The sequence below is a fragment of the Medicago sativa genome, chromosome 3 (assembly GCF_051527215.1).
Source record: "Medicago sativa cultivar Bolivia chromosome 3, Bolivia_mono, whole genome shotgun sequence".
NCBI classification, from domain to species: Eukaryota; Viridiplantae; Streptophyta; class Magnoliopsida; order Fabales; family Fabaceae; genus Medicago; species Medicago sativa.
Genome location: NC_140751.1, coordinates 103,413,421 through 103,426,868, shown reverse-complemented (window position 1 = coordinate 103,426,868; position 13,448 = coordinate 103,413,421). Strand labels below are relative to the sequence as shown.

The following is a 13,448-nucleotide window of genomic DNA, read 5'->3' as shown; positions in this document are numbered from 1 at the left end:
AGAATTATAGGACATAGCCTTGCCTTGGTATTACAATGAGTTTTAGGCACATTTTACCATTCTTTTTTGATTAGGTTTTATTTCCTTGCTTGATAACATTGCATTTGTTCCTAGTACTTCTTTTGTTTATATTCTCTACCAATCTTTGCTTTATATTACTAACCATTTGTTCATTGTTTCATACATCATGAGCATTTCATCCTCCATCTCACATTTTCATCCTTTTATTTTCCTACATCTTAAAATTTGTACCAAGACCTAGAATGTAAACACTTAGGAAATTTTGTAATATTCTTCTTATGCTTTTAATTTCTTGGCAAAGAGGCCATAGAATGTATCTAGGATGTGATGTAAAGGACTATGGACTCTAATGATGTACACCGACACAAGCACCGACACATGCACACACATCACTATATAGTTAGAATATGCATGTTTAGATGTATGCTTAGGATTGTATGTTTAGATGAATGCCTAGGACTTATACTTAGAAAAAACCAATTTTCCAAACAAATGTGAACAACTTCACTCAAACCTTTTCCAAATAAACCTTGGGATCCAATATCCCATTGTATTTTCTTTTCCATTTTCTTAATCAAATTTCAATGAAAATAATCAAACTTTGACTTCTTTTGCAATTCACTAATTCAACCTCACTATTTTCCAATCTCATGCCCTTGAGGCCTCTTTCTATTCTTCAAACTCCATTTTCAAACTTAAAATCAACCAACAAAAACAAAAACATTTTTGAAAGAGAACTACGGTGGATTTGATCCCTTAAACGGGTACGTAGGCAAGGAACAAAATTCCTTCAATTCAACTAAAATAAAAATCCAAAAACATTCTTCTCCCTCCAATTCTTCACTTAGAACATCCTTAGGTTTAATAAGCATTTCAAAATAGCATTTAAAAATAAAGCGCGCGCGTAGAAATTAAAGACGGTTCCTATAGGTTACTATAGTCGTTATGGGTGCCTAACACCTTCCCGTAGCGAAAACAACTCCCGGACCTCGATTCTCAAGGGTTTTGCTTACTTTTCCCCTTCCCAAGAAAAAATAAGATATCACCGGTTTAAAAGGTTCAAACGTAATCAATGTTTGACACCCGAAAACCAAGATAAAACACTATGATCTTGCCTGACTGGTTGCCTCCAAATTTCACATTTCCTCCCTCTTTCATTGTTAGGCTGAGGAACATAGACTTGTCTCCTGTCATGTGTCTTGAGCAACCGCTGTCTAGGTACCATGATCTTTGCTTTGGCACTGCTCTTAGACATACCTGCATCATTGACATTTTTAGATTTAGGTACCCATTGTTCTATGGGTCCTGGAAGGTTAGTACTTAAGGCTTTACTCTTCACTTCTTGTACCTTGTGCTGTGAGTTGGGTTGCTTCTGATTAACCATCACCTTAGGTTTTGGTACTTCAGAAGCAGTAACTGTCTTCTTCTGAAACTTAGACTTCAGAACCCCAGATTTTGGTTTCACCAGACTCTGAGGAATAGGTTCTGATCTTTTCAGGATCCTGACCTTTGAAGTCTTGGAATCAGATTTGATCATAGCCTTTGACTTAGAGTTCTTTGGCTTTGAAGTAATCTTAGCCTTAGAACTAGAAGCTTCAGTTTCTGATTGAACAGCAGTTCCCAACTCAGCCCCTTCTGGTACAAAGAATGTTTTCAGACCTTCCTTGATGCATTCACAACAAGATTTTAGATTGGTTTTCTCAAGTTTCACTTCTGGAAAACCAATTCCTCTGCCATTGTTCTTGTAAATGCTATAAATCATAGAAGCTACTCTGCTTCTGTCAATGCCAGATATAATGAAATCTTCAAGAGCAATTTCATGGTTACTTAAAGGTTTTTCATTACACTTTTCTTGTAGCTTCTGACATAAGAACCTGAGCTGATCTTCATATGTTTTACACATGAAGTCAAAGCCCCTAAGTCCTTGTTCAGAAGCTTTCAGATCCAATAGAGTTGATTTTTGCTGTTGTACCAAATCAGCATATTTTTCTTTTAAATCCTTCAACTCATTGGTTCTTACTTCAAAATGTGTAAGAAGTTCTTTAAGTGACTCAACAAGTTCATTTCTGGGAATTTTGGAATATACCTCGTTTTCATCTTCTGAGTCTGAATCTGATCCAGCTTCTGAAGTTGCTGTTGCTACCAACCCAACAGCTACCTTTGCATCTTCATCAGCTTCCTCTTTATCAGATCCAGATTCACTACCCAAATCATCCCAGGTTGCCATTAAACTCTGCTTAATCTGCTTCTTGAGTTTGCTTGGTTTGAATGTAGACCTCTTTGACTTGTCCTTTGACTTTTCTCTTTGAAGATCAGGACATTCAGCAATGAAGTGTCCAGGCTTCTTACAGTTGAAGCATCCCTTCTGATCTTCTTTCTTTGAGCTTCTGGAGTTACCCCTTCTGGAGAGAAACTTTCTGTTCTTCTTGGCCAGATATTGAAGTCTGTTTGAGAGCATGGCCATTTCAGCAGCATCTGGTTCAGAATCTGAACTTGACTGTTCTTCCTCTTCAGATTCAACTACTTTGAGAGCTTTTGATGACTTGCCTTTGGATGGAAGAGCTATTGATTTACTCTTCTTAGTAGACTCATGTTCATTAAGACTTAACTCATGAACTTTGAGAGAACTAACAAGATCTTCGACACTTAAAGTGTTTAAATCTTTAGCTTCCTCAATGGCAGTCACCTTTGGTCTCCATCTGGCAGGTAAGCTTCTGAGTATCTTGCTTACATGATCAGAAGCAACATAGCTCTTCTTTAGAATCTGTAGCCCAGAAACTAAGGTTTGAAACCTTGAGTACATCTCCTCAATAGTTTCATCATCCTTCATCTTGAATAACTCATACTGATGTACGAGCAGGAGAGCCTTTGCTTCTTTGACCTTCTTGCTCCCTTCATAATTTGAACAGAGAGAAGCAAACATAGCTTTAGCAATGGATTTGTCACTCATCTTCATATACTCTGCTTTGGGTATGGCAGTGACAAGAGCTCCTCTGATAATATGATGCTTCTTGTAGAGTTTCCTCAGTTCTGGAGTATGTTTCTTTCTATCCACAGCAGCTCCTTCTTCATCAAGGACTAAATCACCAACACCATCTTCCAGAATATCCCATAATTCTTCATCTAGGCTCATGATGTAACTGTAAAAATTGGTCTTCCACCAAGAGAACTCTTCAGCATCTCCATTGAACTTTGGAACTTTTCCAACACTGGTTTTCTTACTATCACTATAATCATGTGAGACATTTTTATAGCTAGTATCACCAGGACCAGTAGGAGGAGGAGTAGACATGTTTTTCTCAGATCTTTGACTGTTGCACGGTTAAGTGTTACACAACAGACCAAGGCTCTAGATACCAATTGAAGGTGAGAAAAACACAAGAAGGGGGGTTGAATTGTGTTTTGAAAAATTCTTCGTTTCTCCTAAAAACTGAACACACTGATCAGAAGCTAAGTGAGACAGCTTCTGAAGTGATAATCAGAATCTAAATGCAGCGGAATAAAACAGAGAGAGAGAAGAAGAACGACACAAAGCAATTATACTGGTTCCTTCCACAATCCGGAAGTAGTCCAGTCCCCCTTGCACTTCCAAGGAGATTTCACTATGAGTAATATCTGATTACAAATGCTCAAGCACACAAGCAAGAGACTTCCTTTGCTCAAGCACACAAGCTAGAGACTTCCTTTGCTCAAGAACACAATCAAGAGACTTCCTGCTCAAGCACAAATGCAAGAGACTTCCTAACTAAACAAAATTACACAGAAAATTGTTTAAGGTTGAACACTTGATATACAATCAGAGGTGCTCTCAATACAAATCAGATACAGACTCAATGGACTTAAGAATTTCTAAGATATGACTTTTAGACACAGAAATTCTAAGTGAATGCAGAACAATTTCAGCAGAGATTTGGCACTTGTAAAAATGTTATGAGTCTTTCGTTTAGCGTTCTTGCATTACCAAATCTTTAGGTCTTCACTCCTTTATATAGAGGTGTGAAAGAGACGTTGTGAAATTGCCAGCACACCAAAGAGTCGTTGTTGAAGCTTGATCTTTCACCAATGATCTTTTGCCTGATTTGGTTGTTGTCCTATGAAGAACCAATTTGAAATCCATTCCTTATCCAAAGGAACATATATGCAGGCGAGACCGTATTCTGGAGCTGTTTTCTTGTCTTGAAGCGTGGACACAAAACAGAGTAGTGGAGAACGTGGCTGTACAATTCGTACAATAGTATAATGTCAACGCTTTCGTCCAAATTGCAAGCACATGCCTTCAAACACCTTTGAAATGACCGTTGCAATGTTCCTCTGATTTTCTGCTGTGTTTTCGAAACCAATAGACAGCTTTTGCAATGTATATTCTTCAATCTTTGAATGTTTTGCAAATCCAGTTGATCTTCAGCTTCTGGTGAAATGACTTCTGATGAGGCAGCTTCTGATGATGCAGCTTCTGATGAAGCAGCTTCTACAGCTTCTGATGGTGCAGCTTCTTCAGCTTCTGATGATGTGGCTTCTGGACCTCTTGTCTTCAGAAGCACTATTCTTCAGGAGCAGTATTTCTTCAGGAGCGCTTTGCCTTCAGAATCATCTAAGCTTCATTTTCTTTTGCTCTTTATTTGCTCATTCAGAACCAATGATGATGTAACTTTATAATTATGGTCCTGTACACTTGAACAAATATTAGCTAGTCCAATTTACAATTTTTAATACCTTGTTATCATCAAAACTCTTTAAGGTTCATTGTTAAACACATTTTGTTCCAACAATCTTATCCAAGCTCACTCAATGGTTTTCCCCTCTATTTCAACCGCAACTGAGGGTGAAGCTACTGCTCTACAACAAGCTCTCCAAATTGCTCTCGGTCTTGGTCTCAATCGCATTGTTTTTGAAATTGATTGTCAGCTTGTTGTGAATGTTGTTCTTAGTAATAGCCCATATGTTAATGAGCTAGGAAGTTTACTCTCTAACCGTAGGACATTGCTTTTTTCTAATGCTACTTATGTTTTAGCTTATGTTAGGAGACAAGCTAATATAGTCGCTCATAATCTTGCTCGAGCGTCTATATTACATGCTAGTCGCAGTATTTTCAATCATCCTCCCTATTGTATTGACTCTATTATTTTAGATGAAATGAAATGAGCTATCTTTCCTTAAAAAAAAAACAATTAGTTAAGTGAAAGTTGCGTCATGATGCTCTCTATTTAAAACTATAATAAGATTGAGACTCTATTTAGAGAGATGAAAGACATAAAAAATAGACAACAATTTTTTTTTTTATATTATTTATTCCTTGAAATTGTTTTTCGCTTTGCTACGTCTTTCTCTTCAAATGGAGTCATATTTTTATTTTTATTTTTAAATAATGATTATTAATTGAAGATTCCAAATTGTGGAAGTGGTTCACTTTAAAATTAGGTAGTTGTGTAACTAGCTTCAGATTCTTCGTGGGATAGTGGGACTTGGTTGTAATTAAAAAGTGGGAAGTTTTGAAGTGGTTAATTGGAAGTTGAGTAGGTGGAGTAGTGAATTCCAAAAAGATTAATGGTCGAGGAAAAGGGACAAAAATATACCTAACTCTCTCTTGAAGGTAATAAAAAGAGGCACTTCTAATTTTTTGTTCTTCCCTTTAATTCGTATCAAACCAAATTGGTTTCTATAAAAAAATGAGTGAGAATAAAAAGCACTAACCTTCGCCAATATTGGAATTGGTTCTTGCCCTTTGGTGCGTGCACTCAAAGAATTCTATTCTAGCTTTAACTTTCCTCTAATCCTTAAAACATGTCTTCAATTTAGATAAATTTATTTGTCAAATGAGTGAATAAGGTTGAGGATTGAGGTTGCATCCACAGACATTTTATCCTTAAAGTTTACCAGCACATACGAATCAATCAATTAAATGTTTAATCACGTCAAATGCAATTTTAATTTTTTGATCATCAACAAGTCTCTTATTATTTGGATTAACCCATTGTTGGTAATCATTTTTAAATTTTGAATTTAATTAATACTTGAATTGACAAAATGTGAAGTATGACTCATGGTAGACACTAAAGAGGGGTAAGGGGCGAAATGTCCCTCCGTCTCTACCCTCACGTTTGACACAAATGTGTGCGAGATCCAACTGTTTGGGGGTGGCAGGGGCGTGGGGGCGATGTGCCTCCGGAGTACAATTTAAGTGGTTAATTATAATATGGGCCGTAATATTATATAGAGATATGCTATTTGATATAAATGCAAAAGAGATGAAACGCCACAACATTGTTAATTAATTACATTTTTTTCAAAAAGAATTGTGTTTTAATTACATTTTTAAGTAGCCATCTCACACAATATGTGGTGGGTTTAACGGCTAAATTGTCTAAACTCTAAATAAAGTGCATTCTTCATATTTAGGGATGGAAATGGACGAGGCCGGGTTGGATTTTGTAAGACCTAAGTCCGACCTACTTAAAAAATTATAGGCATGAGTTTGACCTATTATCCGTCATAGACTCATTTTCAAGGCCTAACCTGACCTTTTTAAAAGTCTGATGAAGTCTAAATGCCTACTAAAAAGCATATTTTACATTAAGACCTATAAACCTACTACTAAATAGGCCAAAACTTATGAAGACCTAAAGCACACGAATAAGTCTGATACTAAATAACGAAATCTTACGAAAGTCTAATCACATCAATATACCTGCTACTAAATAACCAAGTCATATGAAGGCTTGAGTTTAGAAGAAAAAAAAATACAACAGTATCAATAATGGAAGATATATTATATATAAAAAGCTTAATAGTAGAGCTGTCAAAACGGGCGGCCCGACCCATTTAGGGCCGGTCCTAACGGGCTTTGGGCTTTATCGGGCCGGGCCAAAAAGCCCGGTTGGAAAACGGGCTTGAAATATACTACCCGAGCCCGGCCCTACATGGGCCGCGGGCTAAACGGACCGGCCCGTATTAAAAATTACATTTTTTTCTTAAAAAAAAGTACTATAAAATACTCCTATAAATTTTTCTATAAATAATATTTTTAATATGTTTAAATAATGTCTAGCACAAAAATAAATTGTAAACATTTTCATATAAACGTTGTAAACTAAAACGAGAGAAAAACAATTTTAAATAAATTAGATATGTTATGCTTATAGTTATTTATATATTCGATCTTTAAAATTATAAATAACGAAACGAGTAAATATAATTTTATATTAAATTTGTATTTGTGTTAATTCATTGAATTTTCACTTTTATTTTTTACTTTGATGATCAACTAAATAAAGAATTATTTGAAAAATATATATAATTTATAGCATTTTTTTTGTTATACTGGCCAACGGGCTACCCGCGGCCCGTTCGGGGCTAGCCCTAACGGGTACCGGGCTTTTTAGGGCCGGGCTAAAAAACCCTATTAAAATTCAGGCTCAATATTTAAGGCCCAAGCCCTATAATTAATCAGGCTAAACGGGTCGGTCCATTCGACCCGGCTCGTTTTGACTGCACTACTTAATAGGTCGGCCTAACGAACTTAATAAGCTTCTTTGTAAGCCTTAACTTGATCTATTTAAGTAAAGGGAAATGTTAACCAATGCCCCCGGGACACTGGTTAAGGAATTATATAAAGAAATATTGTATTGGAAATTGTGTATTCCACTTTTTGAAAGTTAAAAAAGTGTTCTTTTCAATGCAAAACTTGACTTTTTTTTTCTATTTTTATTTCCTTAACTAGTGCCTCTGGGACACTGGTTAACAAGACCCGTAAAGTAAATAGGCTTTATAAAAAGCTGGAGTCTAACCTTTTTATTAAGAAAATTGCTCTTCTCCCATATAAAATTGTTTACTCACATGTGAACTACCTAAAATACCCTCGACGTGACTTATGTCACATTTGGTATCATCAACATGACTTAAATCACACTCATGATCGATACCAGCGTGAGTTAACACGCACACCGAACCTTAACGTAAGTTAATTCACCTAGGGTTGCATTTCTCACATACTCCCTCCGGTCCTATTTACAAGAGAAAGTTGACTTTTTAGATACATTGAATAATGTATGTATCTAGTCATGAACCTAAACCAAATACATAAATTATTTAATGTATCTAAAAAGTAAATTGTTTCTTGTAAATAGGACCGGAGGGAGTATTCAACTTGTTTCATTTTTCCATTGCCATAATTCATGCCTTCACTTATTTAGGCACATATCCCCATTTCAAATGATCTTCCCACTCAATATTATTGTTTCTTCACCTACCTTAGCAGACAAATCACAATACTAACTAACATTTTGGTAACTAACAAATTTAATTAGTAAACACACTTTTTCAAACCTTAATTAGTCAATATGTTCATGGGTAGTGTTTTCAAAACTTTGCATAGCTTTTTCCTTAATGTATGTACGTGCATGGTATACGTAATTTACCAAACTTTCATTCACGAGCACATAATGCATCTTTTGATTTTTAATAAAGTTTTCAAAGTTTAAGCCAGAGACATGTCACACTGCTCAATTACAACTCTATTCCCTGTTTAGTGCTATAATCATATATCAAATGAAAATTTATAAACACTAAAATATGGACAGGAAAATATAGAGTACGTATACCCCTCAAAAAAAAAATATATGGGTCAAGAAAATATTGTGATTTGTCTCCTAAGGTAGGTGAAAATATTGTCCACCACAATGTTTCATTTTAAGATCAATATCACAAATTCTTACTAATAAATTAAAACGAACACATTTTAAAAATAAAAAATAAACAATGTTTTAGATTTTTTTCGTACAACATATTATCACAAATCACAAATTAAACCGAATCTAAATTGTCCCTCCTAGTTTAAGACTTTTTCTATAGGCGTACGGGCTAGAGCTTTGTTTGGTATGGTTGTCTAACTTACTTCAAGTTTTCAACAAGAGTATTAATCCTAATTTTTTTTCTCGGATCAAGTAAATATTAGTAATTAGTTGTTAGTACATTGATATTTTCTTTTTGACATAGTTTTTACTTTTTATGTATAGTTATGTCATTTCTTATTGTTGTTAAATTATTTCAAACAAATTTAATTATTGTGAAATTAGAAAAGTTATTAATTGAAAAAAATCCTTTTTCTGTAGTTTGTGTAGAACTAGAGATTGATGGACAATGTCCATAACAGCCTCTCGTAGTCTCCTTCACTCACTAACGATTCCACTCAGACCCGTATAAAGACCTCTCTTCAACATTCAAACTCAATGGAATGCTGTTCCAATCCGGCGAACCCTCTTGATCATCATGATCACATTGCGTTTAGTTTCGGGATATCTCTTGGATCCCATTAAATTTTTCTAATAGCCTGTAAATCGACGTGCCTTCGCAGTTGAACTTACCCCCCTTTGTTAGCTGTTACCTAGAAAAAGCTGCAACTTGGAAACAATTGATGCAGGAATAATGAGGCTGGAAGCTGGAAGAATAAGATTTACTAACACTTCAATGCTTTTGTCAACAAAAAAAAAAAAAAAAAAACACTAACACTGCTATGCTTAAACTTACACGTTACATCAGAAAGCATGTGGAATAGATAGAGCAGTAGTGCTTACGTTATCGAAATTGCTGTATATTCCACTAATTAAAATAAGGGTTACGATTACAAAACAAGAAAATTTTGTATTAAAAAGAACACATTTTATACAATGAACAATTCTGGTACCAATTCACAATAATACAATGAACAACCGTATTTCCTCATCTAGCCCACATTCCACCATAGACCTCTCATTTATGTATTTTCTCCTTACCAATTCAAGGCAGACCGTTAACAAAATTCAAGACGAGAAATACTTACATACAAACGCACCTAACACCTCATTTATGCAAACAGCCAAATCAACAACTGACAGCACATTATACAATACAAAAATAATTAAAAATTAGAAGTGAAATTTGTATTTTTTTTTTTTTTAGGGAAGGAAAATTTGTATTTGTTTCTTCTTCTTCTTCTGTCATTTAATCGAACCTTCCCGTTCTATCAATATAAAAACAACGCTATTATTTTCTCCATTTTTTTCTTTCTCAAATGACAAGTTCAATTAGGTTTCTTCTAAATTGAAGGTTTGTTTTGGGTTGTATGTAATGAATCTGAGTCACTGAATTACATTTGTTGAGAGTTTTTTTACCAACTCTAGAGAAAGCTTGTGAGAAAAATATATGTGATATTTGTGATAAAGAGTGAGAACTGAAGATAAATAATTTATATTTAAGACTGTGATATACTTAAGACTGGTAACGATAATAATTCAATAACTTTGTCATGTTTTCTGGAAATGCAAAAAAAAAAAAAAAAATGTTGGATATGGAATGGAGTCATACAAAGAAACCGCTATTTTCTGTGTTGACGAAAAAGAAGAAAGAGAAAGATGTAATGATACTAGAATTGTAAAGGACAATTAGAATGATTTTGATATTCTTTTGGATAAATCAACTTCTGATGCAACACAGAAGAAACATTACAATTGAATTGGATAGAAGATAAGGAAGGACATAGAAGAAGAATCTCAGAAAGAAGAGAATTGATCACACATATTTCACACCCCATTTCTATTTCCATTCTCATTCTTATAACCCTTTACACAATGTGTGACGTGGCAGTTATTTATCTAGGTTCATTACAATACCACCCCCATTAAAAATCAACCTTGTCCTCAAGGTTGAAGTTCGGACAATGCATTGAAATGCTATTACCATCTTTTCAAATGATCTACAAGTTAAGCAGATGTTCCCAATGAAAAGAAAATAACCCCCCCGGATCCCACTGTTTGAATTGTGCAGAACTGTTTGTATGGATAAAACAATCGTCACCACCTGGATCCCAGTTCTTGTTGTGTGAAGACATGTCAATCTCTTGCTTGAGCGATGAGGCCAGCTTATAAGACAAAACAATTCTTTCTTTGCCCAAGAGGAATTTAACAGCACCAAGTGTCTTGCTTCTAACATTTTCAAAGTAAATGAGAGTCCACTCACTAATGTAATAACAGTGATGAAGTGGATCAACTATTTCTTCTACCTTTCCAAATGTTCTTTCACAAAAGCCTACAGTAGGATAACCTAAATGGTTTGAGCTAGAGATAGTTTCAAGAAGCACCACACATTTGTCATATGCATCATCTATGCAGAAGTGCAGGCACTGGCCAGAGTCATGCAATTGATAATCATATTTAACATTGGAATAAAGTAATCCAAATCTTGCCAAATGAGATGCATTCCAAAGAAAACCAACACTTATTGTATCATTACTGCCATGCACAAGTTTTTGTCTCTCTTTTAAACCAATGATGGATTTCTCTAGCACATGGTGGATGGATAGTTGAGAGCTACAATCTTTGTAGGATAAAAAGATGGAACCATCATCAAACATATAGAAGAATAAATTCCAAAAAGCCAGCAAACCAAGTAACATAGTAGCCAAAACCATAGAGAAGTTATAACCATGAATCTGGTTTAGTCCTACCATAATGAAATGACAGAGAATTTTGTGTGCAAACCCTCCAACATTAGAAAAAGAAAAATGTAGATAAGCATACCGTATGAATCTACTTCCCAACCAGCCAACAAGCTCATAGACCAAGTGTTTAAGCACAAATTGGATGACATCAAATGGTTCCCCATCAGGTTCAAATACAAGTGTCACCAAGCCAAAACTAGCAACAAAAGAGTCATATTTAAAGCTAATGAAGATGTCTGTAGTTGTAATTTCTTGTTGAACTATAGAGAAATACCAATCACAATAATGATAAACCAATCCAAGAGCAATTCTTGGTATCTTATTCCTCATATGCCATGCTAAGGACTGTGATGGAACCAAAATCTCAAGATATTCCCATAACAGATAACAACCATACCCATAACAGAAATCAATAAGGAAGTCCAAGGTAGAATGCTTATCCAATGCTTCAACGATATTGGCATGAATTAAACTGTTTAGAACTCTAAACTTAAGCGGCCATGTCTTCTTGTCTTGCACAATGCCACTGCCTTTGGCTGCTCCTAAATATGTGAGTTCCACACCACTAACCATATTGGCAATAAGAAGAATTTCATAGTGACTGAGCACACCTATCATTTCTTTAAACTCCAAACACTTCCTAAAGTTTGAAAGTGCCTCTGCCCTTCTCTCCCTGGTGGTGTTAACATCGACTAATCCAAGTTGCATAACATGAAGCACATACATAATATCCTTAAACAAGGGTCCGCTAGAAACAAAAACCATATGCACCTGAGGCAAAACTCTTGTTGGCATTTTCTCAAACAATTTGAATGCACTGTTAATACTACATATGTTTGCATGTAAAAAAAAGAGATTGCCTCCAACACCACAATTATGCTCATAGCCACTAATTTGGATCAAACCTGTAGACATATTCCCAATTATCACACACTCTTTCAAGTTTGAAGTAGAATACTCTGTGAAATAGAACCCAACAATCAAAGGGTGTTGTTGAAGATTCTTCTTCTCAACTAGATGCATAATGGCGAATCTAATAACACCATAACCAAAATTTTCCCAAAAGTTCTGAAAATATTGTGTGTATTGCAATACCTGTGCAATCGGAAGAGAGGAGTATGTGTGTTCTGGAATTTCATCATGACAAAAGCAATTTTGGAACGGTTTGTTTGTGAACAAACTCATGCTAAATGTGTTGGGTGGCGGTTTTGCTGATGGTCGCAATGTAACAAGATCATCAGCATAAGAATTCGAGTTACGTACCATCAAATTTTCAACTCGATCGGGTGGCTTTGGTGGTGGTAAAAGCATGGTGTGTTCCCATGTCACCTTGAATTCCACGGTCACATTCTGAATACTACAACCCGACGGTGTCAGTAGCGGCGACATCGAATTTGGAACGATTAATTGGGCATGAGCAAATTTTGTCAAATTGAGCACATGAAATTCACCTGAGAGAGAATGGCTTGCGTCATGGTTAAGAAGAGGCATATGAACAATTGGCGTCACTGATTCCACCATCGATGTTTTCACACCAACTGATTCATCCGGTGATTGTTCATCAATTGGTTCAATGGACGGCAGAGTTTCTTCCGAAGTCGGAAGCGCATCGTTCGTCGATTCGTTAGCTTGCATCTCCTCTTGCAACAACTCGAGAATTCTTGCACACGACTCTCGAATTTCTCGTGCATATTCAGTCATACGCGAATTGTGGTGTCGGTTCGATTCAGCCATCGAAGACGACGCGAGGTGCGACAAACACGGCGGTGTCGAAGTTTCTTCAATTGAGTTCGGAACACCATGGGAAGAGCTTTTAGAGAAGTAATGGCGTCGCAAATCCATTTTCGCTTCAATTCGATCCATGACAGTGTAACCTGGTCCGTCCAAATACGCCATCTGTGCCCATCGAGCATTATGCTCGGCTTCCATTTGCGCCCATCGATCTTCTCTTGCTTCT

At 35.8% G+C, this 13,448-nt stretch overlaps 1 protein-coding gene across 1 annotated transcript; it reads left to right on the top strand.

The window, feature by feature from the left end:
• The first annotated feature begins 4,809 nt into the window (after positions 1–4,809).
• LOC146943208 (uncharacterized) lies at positions 4,810–5,163 on the top strand. Its single transcript, XM_085750089.1, has one exon. It carries the CDS (start codon positions 4,810–4,812, stop codon positions 5,161–5,163), a length of 354 nt encoding a protein of 117 aa, XP_085606215.1.
• Positions 5,164–13,448: the final 8,285 nt, after the last annotated feature.